Here is a 25,581-nt window from a genome sequence, read left to right on the forward strand (position 1 = left end):
CTTTTGAAGATTGATACATCTGGCCCTAAGTGTTTGTGTATGCACAGGTGGCCGAAAATCACAGATTTGTGTCAGGGTCTGATTCAGCTCCTGTATTCGTTAAAGGCTCAATATAAGTAATGGCCAGCTGGACTCTCCCTGGTTATTTGAAGGTTAATTAAGTTAACTGAAGTAAATAGTGAATTAGAAAATATAATTGTTGCTATTTACACTGACACTAAAAAAATTTGTGTGACCACAGCAACTTGTGGATAGCAGGGAGGCCGCCTGTTGCTAGGTGGCTGTCCCATTCACCTACATGTTCTTCCTGAGTATATCACCTAGCAACAGCAGTTGGGTAGTTTAGTATGTACCTGGTGGTTTCACTGAGACATTGACATTCAGTGCTCAGATGAATAAATGCACATTGTGAAATCCAGTTTACTGCTTGTTTTATGTTTCCGAGAAAGATCCTCACTGTGGCACCTTAGATGTTGGAAAAGTTGTTAGAAAATAGCCTTTAAATTTAAGTGCCCATATTTACAGATGTCAGAACCAGTAGTGGCTCGTACCTTTTGGCAGGAGGGGGGCTGTCGCTCGCCGCAATGCAGGCACCCCCCCTGCTGTAGCTGCCATCGCCGCTCCTCCCGGTCCCCGCCTCAGGCGCTGCGTTCCCAGCGCCTGTACTATGATGACAGGTGGCGTGGCGGGACTGGCGCTGGCACAGTACAGAACTCTGTACTGTGCATGCGGACAGATTTTATGGACTGCTTCAGCAACAGCCCATAGAAGGGGAATCACGATCCCGGCGCCTGTATAATACAGTTAACAGGCACCGGGACCAGCATGTGCGCAGTACCAATGTAGGTACTGCGCATGTACAAACCACAGGAGTAAGGGGCTTACGCTCAGCAACCCGTAGCGAGGCGCCCTGGAGGAAGGGATCACCTCACAATAGGACTGCCTTGGTGACTGGAAGGTTGGACTTCCAATAGGAAGTCACTGCCAGTCACAGTGAAGCCAGTGCAGTCTCAGAGACTACATCTGGCTTCACTACAGTGGTGGATTATTTTATCTGGGGGGGGGGGGCGAACAGATCAGCTCCTCATTTTATACACCTTGTAACTCTATTACAAAGTTTCTCATATGACAGGGATGAACCTTCATCTTCCATCTGAATCTTGGTTCAGAGGGAATCTCATTGTCAATGCCCATTGGATTTGTGGACTGTAACCTGAGATAATAACCCGTGATTATTTTTTTATTTACTGTAAGAAAGCATATAGGCAATACATAAAAAGTGGGGAAAAAATCCAATAACCAGTGACCATAAACTCTGCTGTTCTATGTTGAACTGTTCTGATGGACTACTTTTTCACAGCATAAGCACTATTCTCTGTAATGTGGTGGTGGCTGATTGGTGCCATTGTTTTCTTTCTCTGGAAGATATTGGTATTTGGATGATGGTGACAGGCAGAGATTATAACCATTTGCAGTCCAAATTAATTTTTTGCTATTCTACACTGAATTTTAAATGATATTAATGTTCTTATTTTAAAGTGGCTCACCATTGGATCTGCTACTAGCGCTAGGACTGTTGAGCCTGACGAGACGTTGGACCTGAAAGGGATAATGGTTAATGCTTTGTATTATGATCTTTTTATTGGAGGGTTATATAATAGACCGTATCTTGTTAATTACTTTATATGCTGTGTATTGCAATTCTGTATTTTAAATGGATATTTAAGTAATTAGAACTGTGATGCTTCAGTAACACAGTAACAGGCTTGGGCATACCTTTTTATAGAGCCAAGTAAACAACATGCATCTTTAAGTTTGGTAACTTGTGGGGCAGGATGTACATTCCGGTACACATTGCATGCATACTACCAATATCTGTACTAAGATATGTAATTTGTATCACAATGGACAGCTCTCCAGATAAGAGCTATCCTTCTTGGCTGGATTTACTACAAATGGAAGAAACGACAAAGAGGGGGAGCGGCGCTATAAAACCACTGACAACGATTGGATTATCATCCCAAAATGTATTACAAAATAAAACTAGACACTGATTCAAACATTTCAAGAAAAGGTTGCTCCTCTCAGGAGCCTGGGGTATACCTGCACACCAATTCAGCATAGGTTACTGTAAATGAGGGACTATTGATTGATTGATATCTTATTGGGATACCTAGGAATTTACATCAACCAAACAATAATCCCTCATTTACAGTAACCGATGCTGAATTAGAAGACATTTTCAAGTAAACATTTGTGTAATTTTTATACACTTTTCCTTCTCTCTTTATTCTCTAAGAAACACAATATGTGTAGGTATGTGTTTATGTATGTGATTTTAATCTCTATTATTTTGCTATTACCTCCCAAAATACATTATAAGGGAGACTTATTATATTAAAAGTTAAGTTTTAATTTCTGTTTGTGCGCTCCCGATAACAGTTCTTCTTCTTCTTGTACATACTGATCATTTTCAATGTGAATATTGCACATTTACATTGAAAATGATCTGGCGGAAATAATATAGGGGAACCGTCTGTTCCTAGTGTACCTCTGGAACCTTAAGGTAAGTTCCTTTAGAGCCAAATTAAAAGGAGATGATATTTTACCAGTACTGTGTAGAAGTGGTAGTGACCAGCTGGCTGGGTCTCCGGTTCGTAGTGTGGCAAATGCTCTATAGCAATGAGATTGCCGATATCCACTGGAGATAAATTTGCTGGTAGCCACAATGTTCCTGGAAGTAGACACAAATGTCTCATAATCTTTTCCAAGATGGCAATGAGGACAGGTCCGAGGCTAGCTCAGGCTGAAGTAAGTCGACCCAGATTTCCAAAAGAGTGAGTGTGCAATAGATGGGGCCCTTATGCTATTTGTTGAGTACCCCAAAGGTAAGGGGTACACAGCGAAATGTGTATGAACCGGAGACCCAGACAGCTGGTCAATACCGCTTCTACAGAGTACTGGTAAAATATCATCTCCATTTAATTTGGCTCTAAAGGAACTTACCTTAAGGTCCCAGAGGTACCCTAGGAACAAACTGTTTCCAGTATATTGTTTACACCAGATTATTTTCAATGTGAATGTGCAATACTTCATGTTTTAATCACTGTCTAGTTTTATTTTGTAATACATTTTGAGAAGATACAGTAATCCAATCATTTTTAATGGTTTTATAATGCTGCTCCCCCTCTATCCTGTTTTGAGCAGCATCTTGGGTAAGCAGTCTGCTCTAGCGCCGCCCTGTTCCTCATTTGAGGTACTTTTTTTATTTTTTATTATTACATATGGGAAAATGTGGCCAAAGCTAATAAACAGGCTTTTGGCAGCATTTTTTCAATTTAGTGAATCCCACAGGTGATGTTATTGTGGCTGGTGAGTCATGCACAGTAACACTTAGTTAAGAACCAGCTTGTAGCATTTAACTACATGTCAACAGTTTTTCCTAAGCTTAAAGGTCTACAGCTGGTTATCAGTTTGGTGGGGGCAACATGCTATTACTATTATTTATTTGATATAAATTTGACATTTCTGTGTTTTGTTGTAAAGAAGGGATCTGTCAGTGCTTTCTACCAACAAACCTACCAGAGGCAGGTCATTTTTTTGTGAGGTTTCTTGGGATAGTGGCGACTTTGTGTCAGGCTTTTAAAACTGTTTAGCAAATCTGGAGATTGTATAGTTTCACAGGGGTAAAATTAAGACAGCAGTGACTACTCTAAATTGTGGCTTGACATCAGGAATGTGGCGGTTTTGAGTTTAAGAAATTCAATTTGGGGGGAAACGCAGCACTCCCGACGTCTCTTTGTAGCAATACCCCACCATCATTATACTATAAGTTGGATAAATGTATGTGCCCCTTTGGGTTGTGACATGGGCCCTTGTTCTGGTTTTGCACAGGCAAAATCCTTCTCAAATGGACAAAACCATGTGCACTGCAGCTGGGGCAGATGTAAAATGTGCAGAGAGATTTAGATTTGGGTGAGTTATTTTGTTTCTGTGCAGGGGAAAATCTTGACCGCTTTATTTTTACAATGCAATATAGATGTGACTTTGAAGTAAAACCACACCCAAATCTAATTCTCTCTGCACTAGTTACATCCTCCCCACCTGCAGTGCACATGGTTTTGTCCATTTGACAAGGAGCTTTTGCAAGTGAACCAGAATAACCCCCATCATGCAAACAGTAATAATGGTTACTTTTATAGTAAAGTGTGTTTTTGTCATGTTTGGCAATTGATATGTACTGTGTAGCAAATTTACATTTAAATTATGTTACTAACATACTACATTTTCTGTTTGCAGATTGTACAGTCACATAAGGAATAAAACACAGTGGATAAATGAACGACAAAGCAAAGACAATACCAAAACCTTACAAATCTGCTCTGATCTATAAGGAAGCGACATAACCGAAACTCTGTGTCTGGTTTCTAGATAAATAGAATACATAAAACCTTCCAAAATCAAGCAATATCCTCACTGCCACATAATTGGTGGATCTTAAGAACCTGAAATGCCATAAAACATACTTGAGGTAACAGCTGGCAGTGACCAGTAGGGATTCAGGCAGCCCAACAGAAGCCATTTTTGGACAGCAGTATTCATGGGTGGAAGATATCATAGGACCACAGCTCAAGATGAAGAGAAATGAAACAACGTGTAATAAAATGACAGAAAGAAAGCGCCAGGGATGATATGCCATCTTTGCACAAAGAATACCTGACGCTGGTGCCCCCATCTGTGAATCTGCAGTGCGTGTTTGGGGGTTCCTGCCCCTCTGTATGGCAGAATAAGATGGTTATGTCTCAGGGCACATACACTTTTCTCAGTTGTTTTGCTGGATTCTGGCTTATTTGGGGGCTAATAGTGTTGCTGTGCTGCCTTTGCAGTTTTCTGAGGCGCAGAATGAAGAGACGTAGAGAGGAGAGGTTGCGGGAACAGAGTTTACGCTCTGTACACATAGAGCCACTTCAATACGAGGAATATGTTAGCAGCCCACGTATACCTGTGTCCCATCGAATTAGGGCACAGGCAGCAAATCAACCACCAGCAGCAGCAACAGCACAAGTTCGGCCATGGTCTGCTGCACGCAGGAATGGTAAGCCGCCAAAAACCAGTATAAATCAAATATTCATTGTCATCTCTAATTCTCAACATTATTGTTTAGGAAGAATATGTTCTGTAGCAATTAGCTGAGACAAAGCTTGAGTTTTGGTGTAATTTTACTGACATGTTATTAGTAACTAATATAAACACCCATTTACACAAGTTTTCTTCATTTTAGTAATAAGGAGATTTAGAGAAGTCTTTACCCTGGAATGCCACAGCCTCCATTTATCAAACTCTGCATTCAGCCTGTAGTGTCTGGTCCGGGTGGGAGGGCCTGTCCAGGATGCCTCTATGATACCTTTATCTGGGAAGATTACAGCCTCCCCGTATGCAGGACCTGATGGAGCTGCATCTCCAGGCCCACCCTCCAATGATGACACTATACTCCCTGTCTGGAACACTTCACTAGAAAGTGAGTCCGATGCAGGAGGACCACCAACTCTTGCAGAGGCCAAGGCTTTAAACATACCTCCCAACTTCCGAGTAGGCTACGGTACGCGCTTGAAATTTGGGGGTGTGGTCTTGCAGTAAGGAGGCATGGCCTACAAGTAGCATCACTCCTGTGAGGCAGACCCCATTTTGCTTCTGTGGGGGCATGGTCTGTGGCTCTGGTGTCTATTCGCTGGTGACAGGAGACTCCCAACTGAACCACCCCCTTATCTCTCCCCCCCCCCCCCGCCCCGGCCACAGGCGGGAAGCAGAAACGTTCCAAAGAAATGGGACTTTCCTGCGAAAATCGGAGGTATGCTTTGAACACTAGATTTACGGACTACCATCAATAATATCACAGTCATTGATGTTTGATTTCTAGTAGCTCTACATGAATACTATGCTACAGTACATGGGGTGATTACAAGGCTGCTCCTCTTTAAAGGCAAGGTATGACTCTTAGCAAAGGTAGCAGCATTCTAGGGGTAGCAGAAATGTTGTTCTCACCACTTTTACCAGTCTCCTGCCTACTTTCAATCACTAACCACGCAACTGAATCAGGGGCAGATTAAGGTCTGTGGGGGCCCTGGACATCAAAATTGTGGGGGGGCCCCCACAGACACACACCCGCCCCCCCACCCTCCCCTCGAAGAGAGTGGTACCTGGGCAGCGCAGGTGTGCACAGGGTCCCTGCTGCAGCCTATGAGAAGTCAGCATCGGGGTCCCTGCAGCAGATGGGAACTAGTTGCGGTATTGGCTACTACCCTTATGTGTGGGGGCCCCGGGGCGACCGCCCCTGTCGCCCCGTGGTTAATCCACCTCAGCACTGAATAGTAAGTTACAAGAGGAAGATCAATGTGATAGATTCAGAAATCAGCTGTACTTCCTCCTGCAGATTTTTTTATTAATAGCACAAGAACTGACAGGATGAATATAGACATTGAAGAGAGAAAGTATTCTCTATTCTACAAATCTACTCTTACCTAGGCAGTCCCTGCAATCCTAATAAAGACAATGTAAACATAGGCTTTGGTGAGTGATATATTTATGACAGTGCTTTTCCTTTTGCAATCAAAGATTCAGAAATGTGGGAATTAGCAGCGGAGGCTGGTAGAATAGGTTTCCTAAGACGCAACACTTTCTCTGGAGCCCTGAAAGAATGTTTTGTGGGGGCGATAGTTATTTCGTTTAACTCTGGTTACTGAAATGTGATAATCATCAGAGATATGGGCTATCTTCCCCAGAGCCGGCCTTAGGCATAGGCCAACTAGGCAGTTGCCTAGGGCATATGGAATGCCTAGGGGCACCAGCAGCTTCTGCTGATTAAAATGATATGCAGCATGCCTATATTCTGTGTGTGAGTGAGGATGTATCTGCATATGAAATAGTGTATTCATGGAAATCAATGTAACATAGCATTCCGTTTGCAGGTACAGCCACAGTTGCACACATAATATAGGCATGCCGCATATCATTTTAATTATTGGAAGCTCCTTGTGTGTCCTGGTCTCATAACAATGCAAATAAGATGAATTTTCAGAAAAAAAGGCACCCAACGTTAGCAGAACTGGCCAGGAGCTGCATGGCCTATTGAGTCAAGATGTATGAGGAAACATCTGTATCCAAGCAGAGGCAGAGGTCACAGTGTTAGCGGCTGTGTGAGTGCTGTCTGCGGGTGGGTTGGTTGTGCAATAGTGTTCGGCATATGTGTAAGGGGCATAATGTGTGTCATGTGTATAAGGGCATTAATAATGTGCGACATATGTGTAACATGCATTATGTGTGTCGTGTATAAGGGCATTAATAATGTGCAACATATGTGTAATGGGCATTATGTGTGTCATGTTTATAAGGGCATTAATAATGTGCAACATATGTGTAAGGTGTCATGTGTATGAAGGGCATTAATAAAGGTTGGCAAAATGTGTAAGGGGCATTATGGTTATAAGGACATTAATAATGTGTCATGTTTAAGGGGCATTACTGTGTGGTATTATCAGGGGTGCAGAGAGAAAGTGGTAGGGGGTACAAATTACCCAGGCCAAAGTCTGGTGGAAGGGCCCACTGGCGGCCCCGGGCCCCCTCCCCTTTAGTGACAGCAGCAGCTGCAGCTCTTCTCCTCTGCCCAGCACACACTGCTTTGTGCTGGGTTGCAGTGTGGCCATGGAGGTGCTTAAAATACAATATTTTCTCAGGATTTTTTTCTAAGGGTATAATGTGAATAATGTGAGGAGTAATGTATAGAAGGTAAAGTGGTACTACTGTGTGATGTAATGTGAATAAGGGACACCATCGCATGATATAATGTGAATAAAGTTGCTCTACTGTGTGGCATAATTTAAATTGGGGGTACTATTGTGTGGCCATGCCCCTTCCCAGCAAGAACACACCCCTGTTTGGGCTGCGCACCGAATGTGTGTGCTGTTTCTATTTAAAATATTGCGGGTGGGAGCACCAAAATGATGGTTGCTATGATGAGGGTTGATGGTGCTGGGAAACAGGAGCAGGGTCAGAGGCAAAACTAGTGGCGGTGCTAGGGGGCACCAGCCAAAATCTTGCCTAGGGCGTCATTAAGGCTAGGGCCGGCTCTGATCTTCCCAACTCATTAAAATGAATATTACAGTTTACTGGGTAAATCAATTATTCGCATTGTAAAGAAGGAGTGAAAGGTAAAAATAAGTATTACAGAGTAATGCAATGGGCATGATTTAAGCTTTACTAGGGTTGCACATTTTGCATGCATCTAAGTATCTGCATGCCACACCTTATCTTAGCTGTATAGTGAGGCCTAATACTGGGGCAGATGCAATAGACCTGGTAAAGTGATAAAGTGGAAGGTGATAATGTGTTTGAAAAATGACAGTTAGGAGTTGAATGGCTCTTGCATTATCACCTTTCACTTTATCATGAAAGGGAAAAAGAGCGCTTGATTATGTTTTAAGTGTCTAAAATAAAAATAAAATAATTATGTGCATGCCGTTTTTATAAATTTATAAGTTTATGCTTAAAAACTTTTTGCCATATTCGCAAAAGAATACATTGTTTACAGCCCTTTTTTGCGGGGTTAGTTGTGGGTGCTGTGGTGCCGGGACTTGGGTCTGCGGGTGGTCCGTTTTGGATACGCTAGGAGGTACTTGCTACTAACTCTCCCTATCGCGTCATTCAGTTGGTGACGGTCCTCTCCGGCAGAACGCTGTGTACCGGAAGTTCGGGTTTCTCTCTTCCGGTCAGCGTGTGGGGCGTCTTCGGCGGTTCAGCTCCCCTACTCGCAATACAACGCATTTCGAAGCTGACGTACTTCTTTGGCAAGGATGACAAAGAAGTACGTCAGCTTCGAAACGCGTTGTTGAACCAGCCACGAAAAGTGTGGTGTTTAAAAAGATTATATTTCCTATATAAGGTAAACATTACAGGCCATTATGATAGATAAAAATGTTTGCTTGCCAATTTTCACACCTTTATATACAGTAGTTGCTACTTAATAGCTGGATTTGTAGACTAAACATGCTAGTTAGACAATCTTTATCACATCTTTCACTACCTCCAGGTGGGTGATTATTCAACATTCTGGAGGAAATTTACTAAGCCAAATTCGTAAAAAAAAAATAGGTGTAATTGTATTCAGAAATACACTATTTTTTAATTCTATTTTTTACACCATTTTATTAGCTCGATGCCCACCACCCAGGGGCATCGAGGACAGCACCAGGCTTCAGCCTGGCCAGGTAAGTCCTGGAGGGGGGGGGGGGGGGCCAGGCTGACCGGTCAGAGGGCTGAATGCTTTGGTCTTGGGGACTTGCATATAAGTCTCCCCCTGGCTGTGGCATTACCTTGCTGGCTGGTTGGGCCTGGGGCTGGTTCTTAAATTCTTAAAATACAGGGAACCCCTAGTCATTTTGTCTCCCCCCCCCCTGTATTTTGGGAACCAGCCCCGGCCCTGGAGCTGTTTTAAAAAATACAGTGAGGCGCTATTTGGCTGGTTTCCTGATTTTTTTAGTACCAGCCCTGGCTCTTTCAGGGGGGGGGGGGGGGGGGGAGAGTTTGTGCACGCTTCCACTCACCTGGCTCCAACCAAGAGAGGGGGGGGTGTATGTGCTGCTCCCAAATTCTGACCTCCAGTGGCCGGCGCCCCAAGCAAATGTCCAAAGCTGCGTAGTGGTGCACCCATGGCCCATGTGCACAGCATGCCCTACACCCAATACAAATATGCCCCTGTAGGGAATGGAAAAATTATTCCACACACACCTACATCTTTTCTATCATCACTAATGCAACAAAGGTACAATGCACAGGTACCTACTGAATCCCAGATGATAATGGTATGGGGGCACTGGCATTTCATATACCTCTATGTGCAACCTTAGTCATTAATCTGTGTAAAAAGGAAAAATCCAAAAGGTCCGATAAGTGCTAATCCTTTTACCACACTTGGCTCTTATGTAACGAAGACTCAATATTCAGGAAAAAGGAATTAAAGTACAGAAATCTCTACTCATGGTTTCACTCCATAGGTGAAAAAAGCATAGGTATATCAGGACACATCTGTAAGTCACAGTAGACTAGTTATCACTAGTGGAATCTCAAAGGGGACTGCAGCATTTTATATAAAGGTTTTTTTCTATTAAACTGTACTTAAAAAAAAAAATACTTACATTAGGAACATGTAGCAGACCAGTTGTTGGGTGGAAGATGCCCTGAAGGGACTGTGACCTAGCAGCAATGTAATAACACTGTGCCTCCTGTGCCAGCCAGTATTGTTATGGAGTTTTGCAGCACTAAAGGCCCCATATTGCCCAATATCCAAATCCTCCAATCGCCGGGTCGGAGAATTGGGACTATTAGACATGTTAAAAAATCTCGATTCCCAAATCCCGACCATTGGCAAATGAGGTATTTTTAAAATGAATAATTTCTCCAATCCTCAATGGCTGGATCAGATCAACAGATCACTGGTTTGGGTCAGTTTGGGAAATAGGGTTTAGATGTATGGGGGCCTTAAGCTGCAGCTGCAATTTATTGATTTTTTTTACATAGGTATGAAAAATAATCTCTATTGTTACAATGAGCAGCGATAGAAAATATGTGTTTCTGGGTCTAGATATTAAATTGGTCTTATAGTATTTTTACCATTCTTGTCTTGTCTCGTTGAGCCACAAGGATTTTAGCTTTTTGTTTCATTTTCCATCTGCTGTCAGTACTCTCTCTGCCTTACCTTTGAGGATATCCAATGATCATATATGACGGTAATATCATTGCTACCAGACTGCAGGTCAGAGTCACCAGGGAATAAAGAAGTCAGCTCAACCCAGCAACTCATAGAAACATCAGTAGGATGAAGGCTGCCACAGCTAGGTTAGATCATAATAAGACTTTCCTGACCTTGGTGTCAATGGCGCATATAGTCTTGGAAATAGACAAATAAACCTAGAGCCATTTCTATATGGCTTCGCACTAAATAGTGGAAAACAACTTATTTAACTTCTGTTAAAATCGTACAGGTTTACTGATAAATACGAGGTTATAACTGGTTCCCCAAAGTGTTTCCCTTTCTGCCAAGGCGCTAGGACAGCAATTACAGCAATTACAATTATATTACGTATAATACGCCGTGTTACTCTTTTGTCTGTCTGAATGAAATATCCGTATATAAGTGTGGTTGTATGCATCTCGAGTGCACTTTTTTCTATTCATACAGATATCTGGTTCCATAAATATATTAAAGTGTGTATGTTGATTATTGAAATAAAGAGAAACATCTCTAAAGTTCAATAAAACTTTCTAGTATTTTCACATTATGTACGAATGCATACAAAGGAGTACAGTTAGCAGAACCATGGGTGTAAGAGGGTACCTATTGTTTTTGGGATTAATAATAAAGCTTATTAATTGTTTTGTCTGTGAGAGGGGTGTTGTGGGCAGTGCGGTGTGGTGCCTGCTGCCGTGCAGGTGTTTCCTGACCACTTACCTGGCGCCGCACCCTCTCACCTTCAGACCGTGATGAACCACGGTCCTGGAAAACTCTGGCACCCGGACACGATGACCTAGGACGAAGAAGAACAGGATTTATCCCCTGGATGAAGATCAAAGCGCCCTCTGTCCCACAACGTCTTTACGGAAGCAATCTTCGGACTCCAGGAAACATCATCATCGGCGTGCGGCCTCAGAGCCTGGAGTGTCCCCTATTGGCACTCGCGCACCTAAGTGAGGCCTTGACCTTGCATGGGGGTGCGAGGTCCACATACGTCCTGAATCAATGAAGGAAGGTAGATAGGCAGAGACAAACACGCACACTGATGGACGGACAAGATGACACTCACCGTCTTCAATCTTGTACTGCACCCCTCAGTTCTCCTCACAGGTCCCGGTAAGGCAGGGGTGGGGAACCTTTTTTGTGCCAAGGGCCGTTTGTATGGGGAATAAATCCTTCGGGGGCCATATGTAAAAATTTCTCTTACAAATTGCCACCCCACACTCCGGCGGCTGCTGCTGCTGAATAGGACTGACAGTCTCCGGCTGCTGTTGATTATGAGGAATCTCACGAAACCTACTGACCGCTCGCAAGAATTCCCCTGTACTTGACTCCCGGCAAAGTCGTCGGGCGACTCAGACCGACTATGGGGGCTAAATGTACACACGCTAAATGTTCCCGTTACCTACTAGGGACATAGTGAAGGGTCTGCTGTACAGCCCGTCCACCTCTTAACCCAAACACCAACAGGGAACTACACACTCCGAGGGGAATCACAGTATTGAGCCTAGTGCCCTTTTCTAATCCCCTTCAGTTCTAAAGCCTGAATAACAGCCTCAGGCCTAGTGCCTGCCTATAAATTACACCAGTGACTCTGGCCTAGTGAATATCCAATTTTAGAGACATCAATATATATTTTTAAACATATAAATAAACACTTCCATGTTTTAACAATCTGTATGTATATGTATATTCATGTTTAATAAACAGTGTACTAATTTTAAGCCCAAATAAAATATTATTGAAAAAAATCATAACCATCAAATGCTTATTCATAATTGATACGCCTATAGCTGAGGGAGTTTAAGCGCAGGGTGACACCGTAAGATGTAAAGCCCCATATACAAACTCCACACAGTTAGGGCCATGGTGGGTATCAAACCCATGACCTCAGCTCTGTGAGGCAGTAATGCTAACCGTTACACAGTCTGTGATGCCCTTGTACTTCTCATGCTAATGTCTGCTTTGTCACACAGGTAGGTATTCCAGAATACACAGCTACAGTAGGTCAGCCAGAATACATACAAAGAGTTACCAAGTATATTCAAAGCTGGAACTTGTTTTCATCTGTATGAAATTAATTTGCATAATTACAAATGGGCCCCCTAATGTGTACCAGAGAGGGTGGGGGTCCACTATTCAGTTCATATGAGGTCACACACTCAAGACTTATACTTAAAAAAGGAGACGACATAGTGAATCAAAATATCACATATTACCATGTAAATGCTAAATGCATTACCTATATAGGCATCTATATAATAAGTTGAAGAGTCTGTGTGCGTGTGTGTGTGTGTGTGTGTGTGTGTGTGTGTGCGCGTGCGCGCGCGCGTGTGTGTGTGCGTGTCCGTTGCATTGCGGATACACCGTGGCACTCAGCGCTGCCAAATTTGGCAACAAGGTACCTCTGGATCTGGTGGTGTGCACCTCGAAGCCGTTTTTGGGAAATTTCACTTAGAAATTTAAAAAACACCAAGTTTAAATTTGCCTTCATTGATGATCTGGGGAAAAAGATTGACGATCGGGGAAACCGTAGTCAAAGGAACAACTCCACACCTTATATCATTGCTGTCATTGACTATGAATGACACATTTTAACATTATGGTGAAGGCTTTAAACAATTATTAGGAATAACTGAGGATATACATAGACCACACATCACACACACACACGTACATTTTGTACACACACACACACACAGTACACCACATATGCACACAACACACATATATATAGGTAGCGCATCTCACACACTTACACATTGGACAGATACACACAACAAAACACACACATAACACACCACAAACCCATATATACTACAACACACACCCAAAAACAGTACAACAAACACACAGAACACACACACTTAAACATTGTGCAGATACAGAAACACACAGAACACACACACTTAAGCATTGTCAGGATACGCACAGCACACTACACGCACATATATATGTAGCGCACCTCACATTCAGCAGATACACATAACACAACACACACACATAACACACCACTCATGGTACAACACACACCCACATTCACTACAACACGCACCCAAAAACAGTACAATACAAAGAACACACACAAACATTGCACAGATACACACACACACATTTATACGTAACACACTTACACATTGGGCAGATACACACAACACACACATAACATACCTCTAACAGCACAACACACACCCACATTCACCACACACACACACACCCAAAAAACAGTACAACACACAAAACACATACTTAAACACTGCACAGATACACAAATGCAAAACACACACATACACATACTGTATATACATAGAACACCTCACACACTTACGCATTGGACAGATACATACAACACAACACACACAACCACATACACTACAACACACACACAAAAACAGTAACACACACAAACACATAAAAAAAATAATTTGCCATTTATTTAACAGTCTGTACCGGCTAGTAAAAACTGTACCTAATGTACCAGCTTTTCTTTTTTCCCCATATCCATCTCTGCGCACCCCGGCCAGTTGCACTGAGAAATCTTTGTCCTGGCCAATGCACCCGTTGATCAATACAAAGTGGGTACACTGCACTCACCCTGTTAGTCAGTTGGATGTTAGGCACTGCTCTGCCTTAAGGGTTTCCCAGACTCTTTTGGTTCATAGATAATGTTTGGTCGATGGGCATGAGCAGAGGCGTAGGGAGGGCGGAGCCACCGGAGCTCATGCTCCGGGCGCAGATTGGCTGAATGGCGCCGCCGGCCCGCCCCCCCTCCGCAAATGATGCCTGCCCTGCACTACAAGTGTCACGCCGCCGGGCAGTGTGCGCAGCGCCGGCTGCTGCCCTGCCCGGCTCCTACTCTGCCCTGCTCGCCCGGTCCCTGCCGCCAAGCATCACAGGCGGTAGGGCCAGGGGCGGGCTGACAGTGACACTCCGACCTATGACCTCCTCTCTGTCTGAATTGCTGCTGCTGCTGCTCGGTCCGGCTTCCGAGCAGCGCAGCGTAGCTGCACACTACAGACTCCTCCCACTCCCCGAGTCACCTGTCTCTGACTGCCTCCCTCCTCCCAGGCTACAGCAGCGCCATCAGCCATCCCAAGCGCTGGCTGTAGCCTGGAGGATTAGAAGAATGTGTGTTGCTGCCGCCCGCCCGTGCCTCTTTAACAAACATCCCATTATTCAAGGTAACTTTTTTTTGTGGTGGATTCGTGTGTGTGTGTGGGGGGGTTGGGTTGTTTGTAGGGGCTGGGGGGGGGGGTTGGGTTGTTTGTAGGGGCTTGGGGGGGGGTTGGGTTGTTTGTAGGGGCTGGGGGGGGGGGGTTGGGTTGTTTGTAGGGGCTGGGGGAGAGTAAATCTCTCTGGCTTCTGTTGCTGCCCTGGCCTACTGTGCTGTATATATCTTTATATGTATATTTATTTACAGCTGTCAGCATGTTATATAGCGCAGCAGATTCTGTTACAGTTTCTTATATAGCGCAGCAGATTCCGTTACAGTGTCTTATATAGCGCAGCAGATTCCGTTACAGTGTCTTATATAGCGCAGCAGATTCCGTTACAGTGTCTTATATAGCGCAGCAGATTCCGTTACAGTGTCTTATATAGCGCAGCAGATTCCGTTACAGTGTCTTATATAGCGCAGCAGATTCCGTCACCGTGTCTTATATAGCGCAGCAGATTCCGTTACAGTGTCTTATATAGCGTAGCAGATTCCGTTACAGTGTCTTATATAGCGCAGCAGATTCCGTTACAGCGTCTTATATAGCGCAGCAGATTCCGTCACAGCGTCTTATATAGCGCAGCAGATTCCTTCACAGTGTCTTATATAGCGCAGCAGATTCCGTTACAGCGTATTATATAGCGCAGCAGATTCCGTTACAGCGTATTATATAGCGCAGCAGATTCCGTTACAGTGTTTTATATAGCGCAGCAGATTCCGTTACAGTGTCTTATATAGCGCAGCAGATTCCGTTACAGCGTCTTATATAGCGCAGCAGATTCCATCACAGCGTCTTATATAGCGCAGCAGATTCCTTCACAGTGTCTTATATAGCGCAGCAGATTCCGTTACAGCGTATTATATAGCGCAGCAGATTCCGTTACAGCGTATTATATAGCGCAGCAGATTCCGTTACAGTGTTTTTTAAGTTTTTTCTTTTCAAATGTGACATGCCAACACATGTTAGCCACGCCCCCAATTCATTACCGGGGGGGGGGGGGGGGCGCGAAATATGCCATTGCTCCGGGCACCATGGCGCCTAGCTACACCGCTGGGCATGAGCACTGCATGTATTTGTTTGAAGTTATGAGTGTAAGAAGTTGAAGAATAAGACTGAGATGAAGATTTGTCACGTTATAGTGTACAATTTACTCAATAAATCGTGAAATAAATATGTGTACATAGAAGTACAATCAAGAAATGAAAGTAGAATTAAAAAAAAAATTCTGATTTAAACTGATAATTGTTTGGATGGGTTGGGTTGCGAAACAAATCTATAGGTGGAGGGGGTATGGATATTGTGGGCATAATTAGTGTTTTATACACCCACAGGGGGTCCCCAGTTGATGAGAAATTTTCACTTCAGTGTCACCATAGGGGTATTTCCAATTGGGATTCAGGTGGTCTTTTAGGGGTCCCTTTACAATCCCGTTGGTCTCTTCTCCTGGAGCCTACGGTCTCCCTCAGTGATTGACTATTATTAAGGGAGACCGTAGGCTCAAGGAGGAGAGACATACGGGATTGTAAAGGGTCCCTAAAAGACCACCTGGACCCCAATTGGGGAATTGTAACTGTCCTGATGACGGGCGATGCCCGAAACGCCGTAGACGTGATGCAGTAAAGTTTCTTTGTTTTCACTTAAGTCCCGGAGTGACGCTGTCTTCATTGCTATATTCTATATATATATATATATATATATATATATATATATATATATATATATATATATATATATATATATATATCTGCAAACAAATCATACATCAACACAGGAAAAAATCCCCAACACATTAGAGAATAAATCAATGTACTCACCAGTCATCAGGGATAGTATCAACTACAATAATGAAGATATAACAAACACATAAGATCCCTTGTACAAGGTATAATAATTAGCACCTATATTGAACTTCCCCCAAAACTAAGCACATATGATAAATATCTCCTATTTCTTTGCCATTAGGAGGGCAGGCTGGCTAATTTTAGTTTTGTAACACTGACAACTAACACACTGTACTTATTTGAAGGGCTGATTTTGACTAAAATTGGTGTGTTCTGTCAACTCGATAACATGTACCTGAAGTATCTTTGCGCCACAGAGTCCCGCAGCTGGTATCCCCTCCGGCATTCAGGGGCGCGGGATGGGCGCATGGGCGGATCTTGCGGCTCAGATGGTACCTCCCACTCATCAAAGGGTATCTCACGCCGCACAGCAATGTTGTGGAAAAATATACACAGGCCCACGATCCTCGACACCATTTGAGGCGCATATTGTAAGTCACCACCAGTGCGGTGGAGCACTCTAAATCGACCTTTTAAAAGGCCAATTGAGCGCTCCACCACTTGCCTGGTGGCAACATGCGCCCGATTGAATGCCTCCTGTGGGCCCGGTGCTGGGTAGCTGTACGGCGTAAGTAGCCAGGGCGTACATGGGTAACCGGAGTCACCCAGAACCCACGCATCACGGCCTTCCAGCTCTTGGAGTCTTTGCCATATCCCGGTTTGTCGGATGACATGAGAGTCATGGGCACTTCCGGGAAACTTCGAGTTGAAGGCGAGAATTTCCATGGATGGGCCACATACCACCATCACGTTCAGTGAGTGGAACAATTTGCGGTTCCTATATATCTTCTCACTTCGAGATGGAGGCACAAATGGTACATGGGTGCCATCCACAGCCCCTATCACATTAGGGAAGCCAGCAATTTGATGGAAGGCCTGCTGGCTTCTGCGCAGGGTCTCGGTGGCAAATGTCATGGCCATGAAGTGCCCCTTGCGCCTGAACATGGCCGACGTCACACGCCTCAGGATTCGGCAGAAGGCCGGCTGAGATATTCCAGCAAGTACTGCCACTACTTGTTGGAATGATCCTGAGGCGCAGAAATGCAACACCGCCAGCAGCTGTGTGTGAGGCGGAATTGCTGTCGTGATCCCGTGTAGAGGTTCCAGATCGCTCTGAATTAAGGTGAGCAGATCCAGAATTACATGTGGCGGTAACCGGTACCTAGTAAGTACCTCATCATCGGGCATAGCAAACAGAGTCACCCGTGTGCGATAGATTCTAGCACGTCCTGGCCTCCTTGGCCGACGAGTGGGGAGAGCCGCAAGTGCCCTTAGCCTCCTCTCCATGTAGCGCATCATTGCTTCAGCAACCTATAAAGAAATGAACATAAATACTGATGCACCTATGCACATAATGGCCATATCCCACTACAAATAGATTTGTAGCCTTCAATACGTACAATAGATGGCCGCCCCGTGAAATCCCTCAGATCCATTTGACTCTATAATGATGACACAATAATATGAACTCAATACACACCGTCCAAAACACTCAGATAAAGGTGTCAGCATTTTTTGCCGACATCATGTACTATGAGACATTTCATCTATTGCTGGGACATGTTGTCCTGCAATAGATGAACCCACACAGGTTTAAGACCTGTGAGTGAAATAGTGAACATGTGACATGTTGCAATAATGCTACACGCACTTTGCTGGCCCAACAATCTGTAGTCAGTGAGGCAATGGTGCATACATTCATACACTTACATTGTTAATGGATATCATATCTACAAGGAGCATGGAAGAGCTTACCTTAGACCCTGACAAGTCCAGATCTGGAGACAAATGATTCTAGCAGCAAGTCACTATTTATAGGCCTCTCACATGTGTGGTCTATAACAGTAGAGATGAGTATTGGATGACTTGTGGCCTGGATTATCTAAGGGATTGGGCTACTTTTAGCTTGCAATCAAACGCCACAATACCACAGTAGTCATGAATCAAATGTCATGTCATGCTAGCAAATAGCATGTGTATTGTGCAATAGTCACAGGTGTATCAGAAGATTCTATGCAATGTTAGCATTGGTGCCCAGTATTTCATGTAGAACTTTCGCCAGGTTTTACACAATGGAATTTCCGCCACCGTATGCGGCGCGAAAAAACAGCGACGTACGCTCACGCACGGAACGCAGCTGCCGCTGATGTCCGCCAAACAGGATACACAAACAGTATATAAAGGTGTATTAGAAGGTGACCATGTTGTTGCTAACATGTCTGGATCACAACCAGAGGTGGACCCAGATCTGCAGCAACTATTTGACCAGATGGACTCCAGCACCACCTATGTGCCACTGCACATGCGGCCAGTGGGTAATGAGGAGGCTGCTGGCCCTTCTACAGCAGGGCAACCTGCACCTGACCATTCTACAGCAGGGCAACCTACACCTGGCCCTTCTGCAGCAGGCCAACCTGCAGCTGGCTCATATGCACCATCAGCAGAATTGATTGGAACACAACCGGGGACTTCACAAGGTAGTACCATGGCCAGCACTTCAAGTGCAGCGACACGTGACAGGGGGCGTGGCCAAGGACGTGGCAAGGGGAGAGCCAGGGCAACAGAGGAACCACCCAAAAAAAATAAGGCATATGAAGCACAGGAGCTTGCCATCCTGGTTCCCCGAGCACGTGATTGGATTGAGTGTCCATCGGAGAAGCTGACACACACACGCAGATGGAAGATTTGGGAACAGATAATGGCAGAGATTAATGAAGTAGCGCCACAAGTTCGTGAGACGGACCATGTGAAGAAGAGGCAAGTTGTTTTGTGATACATGTGCCCAGTAATAGCCAAGTAATGATTGAATTGATGCTTAGATGGATTTTGCAAATGGCCCGTGAGGTTGTTACGATACACATACATTATTGCCATGTTATTTCGGTGAGAGTTAGAGTAGGGTGATTGTGAATGTGTATTGTAACGGTGGATATCATAGTTGCATGTAATATTATCTTTTGGACATTAATCACATGTCGTAATATGTAGCACAGAGCAATGGCTGCAACAGCTAACATCTGGAGTGACATGTATTAATATGTCAACTTACATTGCAGGTGGCAGGACTTCAAAACCAACCTGAAGAGGAAGATGACCAAGCGGTGGGAACACAGCCAGACATCTGGGGCCGGGCCCATGCCATCAGGGCTAGAGCTCACCCCCCTGGAGTTGATGGCCGAGAGCTGTATATCAGTTGAGGAGATCAGGGGGGTGAGCACGATGGATAGCGAGGCCCCAGCTGAAGTGTTTGCGTCTTTTCTGGAAGGTAAATATTGGTCATGCCATAAACTTGTGCAAGTAATTATCTTAGAATGTCTCCTAATTGTGTTTATCTTTTTCCACAGACACCCCACCGCTTGGTGACGACTCTGCTCAGGAGGTGGAGGAGTCCGTGCCACCTGGCCCCAGTGGTAGGCCTGTGCAGCAGCAGCCATCGGCCCAAGCCGATTTGGCCGCCTTGGCCCAGATGCTTGGGGACATCAACCAGCAGGGAGACTTGGCATCAGAACGGATGCATAGGACCGAGGAGATCCTGGCGAGCTTGGTCAGCACCCAGCAGGCCATCGCTGCGAGCATGCAGGCCATGGCTGAGTCACATCAGGCCATGGCTGCAAGTGCTCAGGTGCTGGCCGAGCAAGCCACCCGCCAAAATGATCTCCTCCTCCACCATAATGAGCTTATGGTGGAGCTGGTTACCAGCAACAGGGTCCTAATGTCATCCGTTTCTGGTGCATTACCACCGGCAACACTCCCTGCTGGCAGGAGGGGTAGACCAGCCAACCCCTCAACATCATCTGCTCCACCTGCCCCAGCATCTGGCCGTCCCCGAAGAGCTGCTGCACAGGCCAAGGAGCCTACCAAGGCCAAACGTGGTCGCAAATGAACTTGTGGCTGCATTAATCTCCACCGTTATGTGGTCCCAAATCTTCCATTGTGCTGTGTGTGTCAGCTTCTTGTGTCCAATCACGTGCTGAGGGTAACCAGATGAGCCCTTGCTTCATATGTCCTTTTTGGTTCCCCTGTTGCCCTCTTTTGCCTGCCATTACTGTCAGCTGTACTTGAAGTGATGGCCATGGTACTATCTTGTGAAGTCCCCGGTTGTGTTCCAAATGATTCTGCTGATGGTGCATATGAGCCAGCTGCAGGTTGGCCTGCTGCAGAAGGGCCAGGTGTAGGTTGCCCTGCTGTAGAATGGTCAGGTGCAGGTTGCCCTGCTGTAGAAGGGCCAGCAGCATCCTCATTTCCCACTGGCTGCATGTGCAGTGGCACATAGGAGGTGCTGGAGTCCATCTGTGTGCAATTATATTTGTTTTGTATTATTATTTATTTTGCTACATTCCTGCCATGTTGTTTCTTTTTTGGATTTTGTATTTTTTGGTCATTGCATCACAGTGGCATTGACTGTGACATGTATAGAAATAAATTTGTTTACTTTACCCAAAAATGTGTGGTTTCATGAGTACATGTCGAATACACATGTGTATTGCTAGTATTAATATTCTGTCATGTCCATTGTTAGCAGTTTTAAAGTGTCTGACAAGTACAGGATATGTGGGTGTTTAGTAAGGGTTCCTTGAAGCAGCAATGGTTTCAATTAAAGCACTGACAAGCGGCCTATTAGTGAGTAATGAGTAAAGGAGTAGATTCTATTGGGTTCAGGTGTTAATGCTTGTAGTCATTAGGCGGTACGTTCGCCTACCGCATGAACGAGTGGTGTCCGCAAAGCAATAGTACACTTGTGGACACCGCACATTTCTTCCCTTTTTGATCGCGTGCATTCGGAGTGCTATCCGAATGTACGCCCCCCAACATAAGTGTACTCCCCCGTGTCCGCCCATGTTTCCGCCCCGTTTTGCCCACTTTGAAACTACGCCCATGTGACATTCCGCATGACGCCCATAATACGCCCATATTTCCCGACTGATTGCGGGGAACAGTTTTGTACGGGATTTGGCCGAACTGGTACAGAGTCAAGGCGTGGCACATGCGCGTTGCGTTCTCCACGCATGCGCAGACGCCGAAAAGACGCGATCCGAAAGTATGCGGTAAAGTCCGCGTCAATCAGAATAAGGGCCAGAGAGAGATGGGGTGGGGAAGACAGCATGGGAGAGAGAAAAAGGGAAGAGAGAAAAAAGGGGCTACAGATAAAAAGATATGAGAGTGAGGTGGGGGAAAGAGAGAGCAGGAGAGAGAAAAAGAGGAGAGAGGGGGCCTTGAGAGACGGGGAGAGGGGGCTTGAGAGGCAATTGAGGGGGATAGAAAGGGGGCTCTGGGATGGGTGTGAGAAATGGGGGGGCTGGAGAGGCAGGGAGGAGGTGAGAAAGGGGGGCTGGTAAGGCAGGGGGATGGAGGAGGAGAGAATGGGGGGCTGGGGAGGCGGAGAGGGGGATGGCGATGGAAATCACTTTTCCCAGTACCCTCACATTTAGCTCCTCCTCCCTCCCTGTGTGCTTCACTTGGTACTCCTACTCCCTTCAGCCAAAGCGGCACCTGTATTGGGTCTCAGCGCTGTCAGATCTGGTCCTCCTGTTCACGTGTGCTAGGAGCGCCTGGTCTCCCGCTGACTAGCGCTGACAGCTCCTAGTTTAGCAATCAGCATAGGGATGGCCTTCGACCATCGATGATTCATGGTTGATGTCGAATACTTTTGCCATCGATGGGGGAGAACCAGATGGTTTCCCTCCATCGATCGAATAGCAAAACAATGTTTTGCTTTTTTTTTTATTCAAAGTGCCGGGACACGGAGCATAGCTCCGCCCCCGACACCTGCGAAGCCCCACCCCCTGTGTTTTGATTGGCCCACAGGCCAATCAATAAAATACAATGGATGCCCATCGATATGTAAAAATATTGATGGTCATCCATTGCATAGTTAAGCACTATCGATGGCCAGTTGCAGAATTGCCATCAATGGCAACATCGATGGCAATGGCAACGATGGCCATCCCTAAATCAGTGACACTGGATCTCCCACTGACACGTGGCTGGGTAGGAAAGGGGAGGAGATCACAGCAGCCGCTGACTGGTCGCACAGGTCAGGCATCTCCACCATCACTACCGCGCGTGGCAACTTCAAGAGGGTACAGAGGTATGCCTGCTGGGCTCTCGGGCCCCCCTAAGCCCCCATGCCCATAGCAATTGCACCCTCTACTGTTATACCACTGTCACCGTAGCCGATTCTAGTTTTCTACAAAATAGCAGATTGATATAGCCAGACTAATAACTACTACCATCTAATTAGTTGCTATGAGTTACATCACATTATCATTCTATGTCCTATATTATTTGAGAACTATTTAGTATTTTGAAAGCATAGCTTCTCTCGCAGTCTAGACTACAGTCCCCAGTTTTATAAATCTGTCATATGATTGTGCCTGCAAGTAGTTTGTAATAATACTAGCATAATTCAGTGCAAACATGTCTGGCCAGCCTACAAAGACTGCTCGAAATGTGAAATAATTATGGGCTGCATAGTAAGTACAAGAAGATGCAGAATTATATTTTATTTATATACAGCCAGGTTCATAAATATTGGGACATCGACACAATTCTCATATTTTGGCTCTATACACAACCACAATATATCTGAAATGAACCAAACAAGATGTATATTAACTGCAGACTTTCAGCTTTAACTTGCGGGTATTTACATCCAAATCAGGTGAAAGGTGTAGGAATTACAACAGTTTCTATATGTGCCTCCCACTTTCTAAGGGACCACAAGTAATGGGAGAAACTAAACAATCCTAAATCAAACTTTCACTTTTTATTACTTTGTTGCAAATCCTTTGCAGTCAATTACAGCCTGAAGTCTGGAACACATAGACATCACCAGACGCTGCGTTTCCTCCCTGATGATGCTCTGCCAGGCCTCTACTGCAAATTTCTTCAGCTCCTACTTGTTCTTAGGGAATTTTCGCTTTAGTTTTATCTTCATCAAGTGAATTGCATGCTCAATCGGGTTGAGATCAGGTGGTTGACTTGGCCATTGTATAACATTCCACTTATTTGCTTAAAAAAACGAATTTCTTGTTTTTGCAGTATACTTTTGGGTCATTGTCCATCTGCTCTGTGAAGTGCCGTCCAATGAGTTCTGAAGCATTTGACTGAATATGAGCACATAATATTGCCCGAAACACTTCATCCTGCTGCTTTTGTCAGCAGTCACATTATCAATAAATACAAGGGAACCAGTTCCATTAGCAGCCAAACATGCCCACACCAAGACACTACCACCCCCATGCTTGGCTGATGAGGTGGTATGTTTTGGATCATGAGCAGTTCCTTTCCTTCTCCATACCTTCTTCCCATCACTCTGGTACAAGTTGATCTTTGTCTCAACTGTCCATAGGATGTTTTTCCAGAAATGTAAATGCTTTTTTTGATGTTGTTTGGCAAACTGTGATCTCGTCTTCCTGTTTTTGAGGCCCACCAATGGTTTACATCTTGGTTGACATCTTGTGGTGAACCCTCTATATTCACTCTTGTGAAATCTTCTCTTGATTGTTGACTTTGACACAGGTCTCCCAGCAAAAGAATTGCACCGCATACAGCTAGTACAAAACACAGCTGCCAGGCTGTTAACCAACCAGCCCCGTTCTAGCCACATAACACCCGTTCTATATTCTTCACTGGTTGCCTGTAAGATGGCGAGTCATCTTCAAGATTGGCTTACTGAGTTTCAAAGCCCTATATGACCAGGGCCCAAGGTACACGAAACAGCTTTTGATTCCATATTGTCCCACTCGATCACTGCGATCTGTAGATGAAGGGCTTTTAGTAGTACCTAGGATCTTCTGTATTTCATCTGGAGGTCAAGCTTTTAGTCATGCGGCTCCAACTCTATGGAACTCATTTCCCCACATAGTTTGAGAGGCCCCTACTCTAGAATCCTTCAAAAAGAAACTTAAGACTTTCCTGTTTACTCAAACATTTCTATAATGTCCCCTTAGTATCTCCATGCTCTCTGTATTTTATGAAAAGTTTTTTTTTTTTTTTGTATTTCATTGTTTTTGTACTATATTATGTTGATTCTATCTGTTAAGCGCCTTGAGTCCTATTGGAGAAAGAGCGCTATATAAATAAAATTATTATTATTATTATTATTATTATTATTATTATTATTATTATATACACCTAGCTCCTGGAGAGTGTTCTTGATCTGGCCAACTGGTGTGAAGGGGTTTTTCTTCACCGGGGAAGTCATTCTCCTGTCATCCACCACAGTTGTTTTCTGTGGTCTTCCGGGTCATTTGGTGTTGCTGAGCTCTCCCGTGCATTCTTTCTTTTTCAGAATGTTCCAAACAGTTGATTTGGTCACACCTAATGTTTTTGCCATCTCTCTGATGGGTTTGCTTTAATTTTTCAGCCTAATGATGGCCTGTTTCACTGATAGTGACAGCTCTTTGGATCCCATATTGAAAGTTGACAGCAACAGATTCTAAATACAAATGTCACACCTAGAATCAACTCCTGACCTGTTACCTGCTTAATTGACGATGAAATAACGAGGGAATAGCCCAAACCTGTCCATGAAATAGCTTTTGAGTCGATTGTCTCATTAAAATGAGAATTGTGTTGATGTCCCAATATTTATCCACCTGACTGTATAATGATGCTATAACAAAACTGTAAGATAATAACGAACAGAAATGGGCCCAGATGAGACTATAATAACTAACTGCAGACCTTCAAAGTTTTTCCTGTCTGACTGCCCAGGTAGTAAGCGAAACACAGAAACCTA

At 44.6% G+C, this 25,581-nt stretch overlaps 1 protein-coding gene across 4 annotated transcripts in view; it reads left to right on the top strand.

Moving 5' to 3' along the window:
• PRR7 (proline rich 7, synaptic) overlaps positions 1-25,581 on the top strand; it is a 56,586-nt gene that overhangs the window by 21,904 nt on the left and 9,101 nt on the right. For all 4 annotated transcript variants that reach the window (XM_083182078.1, XM_083182079.1, XM_083182080.1 and 1 more), the window contains exon 2: positions 4,300-5,095. In XM_083182078.1, the coding sequence (XP_083038204.1) occupies positions 4,693-5,095 (403 nt within the window). In that variant the 5' untranslated portion in view covers positions 4,300-4,692. The remainder of the gene's footprint in view (positions 1-4,299; positions 5,096-25,581) is intronic.

This window comes from Crinia signifera, chromosome 4 (assembly GCF_055691185.1).
Source record: "Crinia signifera chromosome 4, ASM5569118v1, whole genome shotgun sequence".
Taxonomy (NCBI): domain Eukaryota; kingdom Metazoa; phylum Chordata; class Amphibia; order Anura; family Myobatrachidae; genus Crinia; species Crinia signifera.